The following is an 8,720-nucleotide window of genomic DNA, read 5'->3' as shown; positions in this document are numbered from 1 at the left end:
CCAATGTCTCCGATTTCTCTGGCGAGAAAACACATAGCAAAATATGGAAGTTTGAGAATACACAAACAATTTCTGGGGCGAAAAGCTCGCCTACTTTTGTCTAGCAGCGCTAGGTCTACATGGACGACTTCGTGAAGTCAGTTAGAACCCCTCAAGAAGCAGTAGAAAAATAACAGAAGATCAGAGACATCCTCAGCAAAAGTGGATTCAAGTTGACGAAATGGATAACAAGTGAAGATGAAGTCAAGTCACAGACCCCAGAGACAGACAGGTCAACAGAAATTGTGAAGAGTTTCGAATCAGATGCACATTTATTTTCAATACTTGAACTCAACTGAAAAGTGGACACATACAGCCTCATTCTCTGTCGTGGAACTGAGCAAAATTTTCCAGCAAAAATAACTCAGAGAATTTTCCGATCGTTTGTCTCAGCATTAGTCGACCCGCTTGGGATATGTTTACCCTTGAAGATGTGAGTGCGGTTTCTACTCGAATGCATTCGGGCAGCAATGGGGCGAGCGTGGGACAAAGAAATGCCAGCAGACCACTCAAAACTGTTCATTGATTGGTGCTCTGAGTTGAGAGAAATAAGGACGATACCAATAAATCGACTTTATTTCAAAAATGGATGTTCAAACCTGAGATTCCACATTTTCACAGATGCATCAGAAGAAGCAACGTGTATCGTGGCAAGTTGAAGCGACGTTAGGAATAACGTATGTGATAGGGAAACGCCGTGTGGCACCCATAAGATATATGAAAATACTGAAATTAGAACTACAAGCCGCAGTCTACGGAGTTTGTCTCAGAAAGCAGATACTCAGCAAACATGTTGTCAGAATCGACAAAATCAATCCTTGGACCAACTCATCAACGGTACTAAAATGACTACAAGCAGCGCACAAGAAACAACAAGTGTTTCTTGTGAATAGAGCAACGGAAATACTGGAACAGTCATCAATGGAACAATGGAGATACTTCAATGGTGTCGAAAACCATGCCCACATCGGAACCCAAGGCGTCCTCATCGAAGGCCTCAACGATTCCGTGTGGCTAATTGGTCGGCATGACGGCAAAAGATGAACAAAAGTGACCAAAGCTGTGGTGTCAGGAGAACGAAATTGAACCCGAGCAAGTTACCAGTTCTGTAGCCACAGAGACTAAACTAGACCAGCTTTTTGACTGGAGACGATGCAGTACCTTCAACCGAATTAGAAACTTCATTGCGTTTTGCATGAGGACCAAGACGAAGAAGAAGTGACCCCTTAAAGCAGACGGAATTCATCAAGCAGTGCAAATACTCTGAAACACTCGGGAAGCGTTCAAAACGAAAGCTTCCCGAGTGAAACAGAGTTGATAGCAAAGAGAAGAACTTCGCCAAACTGTCACTCTTCATAGAGAAAGATAGAATTGTTAGAATGACAGGTTGGCAATCAGCACTTGATTACAATGCAAAAAACCCAATATTGTTAACAGCGAAACATCCATTTGTACAATTTCTGTTGGAGAAAATACATCGAGACAACCTATATGAACCCACAGATCAAGTGAGAAACATTCTACAACAACTGTTCTGGGTTGTTGGATTGCGAAACGCATCAAAAAAATTAAGTGGAGATGTATCAAATGCAGTCACAGGAACGCCAACCCAATCCACTCACCGATGGCAGACCTACCCGGAGAACGACTTGTTGAGCATGTGTTCCGATTTACGCATACCGGTGTTGATTACATTGGACCCATTGAAGTGAAGTTCCTACGGGGTACATCGAAAAGATGGTGCCGCCTCTTCACATGTCTAAAAACGAGAGCAGTGCACATCGAAGTCGCACAGTCATTGGACACCGACTCACGAATAGCTGCAGTGACAAGATTCATTGCAAGACGGAGCTTCCCAAGCGCCACCATGATCAACAACGGAACAGATATCGTTGCAGCAGCCAAAGAATTCATGAACGAGTGGGATAAAGCTAAGATTGAGAGTGACTTAGCTCAGAAAATGATTCTTTGGAAATTCAATCCACCTGGAGCACCAGACTTTGGTGGAATCTGAGAAACACTGTTTCAGCGTTGCAAGAAAGTCATGATTGCAATATTGCACAACTGAAGCCATACCATCGAAGTACTCAGCACAACAATGTGTCTTGTAGAGCAGACTCTCAACGCAAGACCCCTGACAGCAGCAAGTGACGACCATGAAAACTTAACAGCAGTCACACCAAATCAGTTCCTGTTAGTACGAGAGAACGCGATTGCACCATTAATGCCATCTAGTGAGCGCTACCATGACATGAAAAAATGTTTCAAAAGGGCTCAAGCATATGCCGACCTGATCTGAAAAAGATGTACTCGCGGAAACAGCGATCGAAGTGGTCAAAAGTGCAAACTTGAAAGAAGGCAAGTTAATATGGCTAGTAGATGACTCTGTGAAACTTTGTGAGTAAAAACTAGGACAAATCACTGAGATTTCCTGTGGCTACGACCATGTTGTGAGATCAGCGAGATTCAAAATGGCACATGGGGGACTAAACCGGCCAGTCGTGAAGTTAGCGCCAGTATTCTACGATGGTGATTCCGAGATCGAAAACAGGGCCGGCGATGTTGACGCCACTTAAAATCAACTACAAAACCATCAGATAGCAAAAAAAGGCCTTTGAAACTGAAAAAACTTAAAACTTGGCAAAACTCAAATATGGTCAAAACTGAAAATTTTTACATGAATTTACCGAATTTGTGTAAATCCCCACGATTTTGGACGGGAGAACCTGAGCCGCCCGAGTTTATGGTATACCGTTAGGGTTACGTCTCAACTACTCATGGATCCAGCGAACGTTATCGCATCAGACCCACAAGTGTGGCTATTAGCACTTATATGGTAAAAAATTTCATTTTTTGATATTTTGTCTTTTTTTCGTTTACTTTCTTCAGTTGTTTATATTATGATCTTTTAGCTGTTCATTAAAGACCAAAAACCATACATTTGAGGTATTAAGAGCTACGTTTAAAACCATCTGTGCTTATTTCAATAAAAGAAAACAGTGCAATAATTTGATATTTACTGTGTAAACAAAGACGTAAATCACTTTCCTGATTTACCAATCAGAAACAAGTAGCAATGATGTCATAAAAAACAAATATTTGATTGATTAATTTATCCAAATTGTTTGAATAGTGAAAATTTATTGTAAACAGAACCATTAGAAACTGTTACCAAGAGCAGTTGGCTCTCAGCTCAGACTAAATTTGATTCGTCAACAACTTTATTCTTTTTTGTTAATTTTTGCTAGATCTTAAGATCTTGCGAGTTTTTAGGATAGTTGAGCTTACGCGACGAAAAGTTAGTAAAAATACTAAAGCTGGCTGAAGACTTAAAAACGTCAGCACGAGACTGAACGTAGATTATCACTGAGGATTTTCTTAACTTAAATCAACAAAGTTAAAGTGATAGTTACATTTCCGAGCCACTAATTCTTTGGACGAGAACATTACACAATCGGATTCAGTGAAGAACCAGGCCGACGTAGAGCTCGAGAACCACGCTGTGATATATAGGTTCCACTGAGATTCTTGAGCAGCCGCAACACTTCGAATGAGATCAGCGAACATTTGATTTTCCTATTAATTCTCATGAGTTTTTTTTTGCAAAACTAGAATACTTGATACTGTTGTTACTCTTGTCCAATTACACAAAAAAACGAGCTGCTTGACTCTCGCAAATTTCGAAGCATTAACCATTTAGTTGTTACAAACTCTTAAGACTAGAAAAATAAAGTTTAGTTTCAAAATTTTTTTTTATAATTTTGAAAATCCCCTCGATAGAAACACAGTAACTGTCGCTTCCCTTGAAATTTAATCGCGGATAAAGGTCTCTCCGGACAGCTATTTGATTATCTGTTTCTCATTGAAGCAATCAAACAAAAACACAAAGACAGAATACAGAAGGCACAAGAAAGAAAAGTCGAACAGAAAACAATTAAACAACACGCCAGTTTTTAAATCACAGACGTTGCCGGCAAGATGTTAAGCCTGGAGGTTATTCTTTTTATGGTTCGAGACGTGATTGTCGCAAAGTGCGCGAGAATCCAGACGTTACCTCAAGGATATCTTTTCAAAAAACAAATCTTTTGCGGTGAGATCAATCAAAAAACAAATCCATTTGTTCAAGGGCGAAAAATAAAAAAAACGCTTCTCGTGTCTAAAAGCAGTAACAATTTGGTTGACACAAACTATTAAGACTAGAAAAATTAAATTTGATTTCACTATCTCCATTTTATAATTTTGAAAACCCCCCGATAGAAACACAGTAACCGTCGTTTCCCTTGAAATTCAAAATCGCGGACAAAGTTCACTCCGGACATTTATTTGATCATCTATTTCTCATTCAAGAAACCAAACAAAATCACAAAGACAGAATACAAAAGACAAAAGAGGGAAAAATTGAAGAATAAACATTTTAACAACACGCCAGTTTTTGAATCATAGACGTTGCCGGCAAGATGTTACGCCTGGAGGTTATTCTTTTTTATTGTTCCTGACGTTATTGTCGCAAAGTGCCCGAGGTTCCAGACTTTACCTCAAGAAGTTCCATTCCCCGGTGAGAAAAACCAATAACCAGTAACAAATAAAAAACCAAAAAACTTATCCAAAAACCAATAAATTAATCAAGTGCGGAAAATGAAAAAAAACGCACAATACTTGAATTTGTCCTTTTAATCAAACTTAACCGTTCGTGAGCGAAGTTTATTTGAATTATAATTGTTTCAATAGTCAAACCTAGTGATGAAGTCAGATGTCAAGGTATCGTTTGCAAAAAAAACGAAACTGACAAAAAGTTTATTTGACAACAAAAATTCAAAAAAAAAACGTTGCGCAAAAGTTAGCTTTAAAGATCTCCATCTATAATTTTGGCAAATCAATTCGCGAAAAACACATTAACCGTAATCCAAAAAACCAATAAACTTATCATGTGCGGAAAATGAAGAAAAAAACGCACAAAACTTGAATTTGTCCTTTTAATCAAACTTAACCGTTCGTGAGCGAAGTTTCTTTGCAAAAACCAATAAACTTATCAAAAACCAATAATCCAAAAACCAATAAACTTATCAAGTGCGGAAAATGAAAAAAAACGCACAATACTTGAATTTGTCCTTTTAATCAAACTTAACCGTTCGTGAGCGAAGTTTCTTTGAATTATAATTGTTTCAATAATCAAACGTAGTGATGAAATCAAACTGACAAAAAATTTATTTGACAACAAAAATTCAAAAAAAAACGTTGCGCAAAAGTTAGTTTTAAAGATCTCCATCTATAATTTTGACAAATCAATTCGTGAAAAACACATTAACCGTCATTTGCCCTGAAATTCAACCACGCACAAAGTCTCCCCGGACAGTTGTGTGCTCATCTGTTTCGCATTGAAAACAGACCGCAAACAAAAGACACAAAACCGAACACAGAAGAGAAAAGAAAAAAATCAACAACCAAAAAAATCAACAAAAGCTGTACCGCTACGTGAAAAATTTGGGTACCAGATGTTATCCGACTACGGAACTCTTTTCTCCGTTGTCAGACGTTACTTCAGGAAGATTTCTTTTTTTATGTTTTCAGACGTTATCGTCGCAAATTGGCCGACATTTAAAAATTTACCACTAGAAGTTCTATTCTCAGGTGAGAACAATTTTTTTAAAGGCGAAAAATTAAAAAAAAAAGCGAAAGAGCTTAATTTTACCCTTGATTTTTTTTACCCCTTAGTTCAATGTATTTTTGATTTTTACTTGTATCAATAATCAGACGTATTGACAAAATCTGAGGGCAAGGTTTTGTTTGAAAAGAACTAAAATAGATTGGAAAACAAACACTCAAAAAACGTTGCATTCACTTTGAAAACTAATTATCCATGTACACTTTTTAAGGTTCTTCAGTATTATGTTATGTTGATGCAGAACTGTGTAATTTCTGTTTTTGAAAATTCAAAGCTGATTTTTTTAGTTTAAATCATATTCCAGAGTTAAAAAATTACAATGCAAATGTAAGTAAATTTGAATTCATCTTCTTCCTTTTATAACTTTGATAATGCCCTCGATAAACACACAGTAACCGTCATGTTCGCCTGAAATTCACTCGCAGACCAAATTCCAAAAAACTCTTCCGGAAGGTATGTGCTCTTTTTTCTCATTGACGACCGCAAACAACTGGCACAAAGACAAAACAAAGAAGACAAGACACAAAAAACAAAAAAATATTTTTTAAAAACACGGAAAATTTCGGGTTACAGACGTTACTCGGCAAGGCTTTTTTTTGGGGGGGGGGGGGGGGGGTCAGACGTTACCCCTGGATGACCTTTTTTGTGATTTCTGACGTTATCGTCGCAAATTGCCCGAGGTTCCACACTCAAAAAAATCATTTCTTAATAATTTAATAATGCATTTAATAATGCAAACGATGCATATTTTATGTATATATATATAAATTATGCATCGTGACTGACAAAAAACGTTCTAGCTGTTTTGTATTTTAGTTTTTAGTGGGCCAAAAAATGTATTCATGGAGGGACTACAAACAATTATTCAATGAAAAATGACAAAAAAATCGTTTTTGGCAAAAATTAGAAAATTGTTGTATGAGCTCTTGACTTCATATTGTCATGAAAACAGACACCAATAGTTCAAAGCCTTTTTTTGATTTAGTTTTTAGTGAACGAGCAGAAAATTCTTCCTTCAAGAACTACAAACAGCCGCTGAAGAAACAAAAATGACGAAAGAAACGTTTTTGAAATAAAAAATTCAAAAAACGTTGTACAAATTTTGTTGTCTAAATTTTCGCAAAACCTGACAGATATTGTTTAAGCTCAATTATAAAGTAGTGTTCATGAAGCCAGAAAATCATTTTCTGGGAAGAACTCCTAATATTCGTTCAAGATACTAAGCTGACGAAAAATACAATGTTGACAACAAAAATTTAAAAAGAACATTGCTAAAATATTTAGATTTATTTGTCATAAGAGATGACACTGAAAGTTCAAGCTTACTTTCTGATTAGTTTTTTGCGATCCAAAGTTTTTTTTATAAAAATACCACTAACAGTTTTTTGAGGAACAAAATTCACAAAGAATAAACGTTTTTTTACCAACACAAAATCGAAAACGTTGTGTATTTTTTTCACTTCAAATTGTCAAAAACCTAATACTCATTTTTGAAGCCAAAATTTTGATTAGTGAGCCAAAAATTATTTCCAGGAAAAACAGGAAAAAAATGGTCGAAAATGAAAGCGGACGGAAGAAGTACGTTTTTGACGAGAATCTCAAAAATGATTGTTTACAATTCTGGCTTTACATTCTCAAAAAACCCAACTAAAGAGATTCAATCCCATTTTGAGCTCAAAAGAGTTTTTTTTAAAGAACACAGAATAATACTCAATTGAATAAAAATCAACAGGAAACTTTGCGATCACAGTCGGAAACACAAAGAAGCAAAAATCACTTTTTTTGCGCGGAAACATAAATTTTTGCAGAAATCCCATTGTCTCCAACCCTGTCATCTGCGGAGTCCCCTATTCCTTTGCCTTTGCACGTAATCATACTAGCAGAAAAAAAATGACGAAAAAGACCGGTTTCAGAAGTTAAACAGTTTCAATGACAATCAAAATGATGATGTCATGCAATGGTTTTGAAGGGCAACTGTAGCACCAGGAAATTACTCAGATTGACAAAAAAATAGGACAAAAGAAAAGATTTTCTGAAAGAATTAAAGGTAAAAATTCCTAAGTTTTTCAAGGTTCATAAGGTTTATTACAGTATTCAACCATTCTGCCCATCTTGTCACTCTTGTTGCCTAAAAGCAACGCACTTTATTTAACCTTTTTTAATCCTCAAAAAACAAAAAAACTGCAAAGAAACAAGCTTCAAAGCTCAAAATTAGAATACAGTGAAAAGTAATCCTAACCATAGTGTTATGTTTGGCTTAGAGACATAGGGAAAAGATTCTTTGGTAATTTATGGGCTCATCGGTTGATATTTTTGCGTTGATTTAGGAAGAAAGGCCAGTTCTTCAATTTTCACAGAAAAAAGAGGAGCCTAAATAACAATTGTTTCAGTTCTGGTCTAAGACAAGTTTAACCGTTCAGTGTTGACATAACAGAAACTTGCTGTTAACTAGATTAGCTAAAAACATTCTTTGAAGCACACGATTGCATCTGTTGAAGCAAAACTCGCGTCTTTCACTTAATTGCAAGCAACGATTAGAGTCTGTGAGGCAAAAAAAGGAATAAAACAAAGGAAAGATCGGAAACGTTTTTTTTCTTGGAGTAAAAGCTAGAAACTCCGTCTCACCAATCCGAAACACCGTTATTGTCTCAAATTTTGGAGAAATTTTGGATCGGCATTTTAATTTATGGAAAAAGAACTCAAATCAAATTTTCAGAAAACTCTTCGCATCAAAAATTGGGTCGCTGAGGTTCTTTTTAGCCGCTTTCGACTTCAAAAAAGAACTTGAACATCTTCAACACCAACAACAAATTTATAGAACTTAGAAAGTGATAAGATATCCAATTAGCGATACACCGGGTGCCAGTTTGCCAGCAACATCTTCAAAGTCACAGAAGGGGCAACACGTAAATAGCTCGTCGTCAAGGAGAAAACAGTTTTGCAGCGAAAGATTTCTCGATCTCTATCTCTGCTGATTGAACAAACCAGTGTTTGAAATTGTGAAAAAAAGCCCTGTCAG

General features: G+C 36.5%; 1 protein-coding gene across 1 annotated transcript; it reads left to right on the top strand.

The window, feature by feature from the left end:
* The first annotated feature begins 1,663 nt into the window (after window positions 1-1,663).
* LOC142343116 (uncharacterized) lies at window positions 1,664-2,053 on the top strand. The gene has a single exon (XM_075394804.1). The coding sequence runs from the start codon at window positions 1,664-1,666 to the stop codon at window positions 2,051-2,053; it is 390 nt and encodes a 129-aa protein (XP_075250919.1).
* Window positions 2,054-8,720: the final 6,667 nt, after the last annotated feature.

Source organism: Convolutriloba macropyga, chromosome 7 (genome assembly GCF_964194025.1).
Source record: "Convolutriloba macropyga chromosome 7, txConMacr16.3, whole genome shotgun sequence".
NCBI classification, from domain to species: Eukaryota; Metazoa; Xenacoelomorpha; order Acoela; family Convolutidae; genus Convolutriloba; species Convolutriloba macropyga.
This window is presented reverse-complemented; position numbering and strand designations above follow the sequence as displayed.

Coding starts and splice junctions, on each gene's coding strand:
- LOC142343116 (XM_075394804.1), top strand. CDS start 1,664: ATGGCAGACCTACCCGGAGAACGACTTGTTGAGCATGTGTTCCGATTT.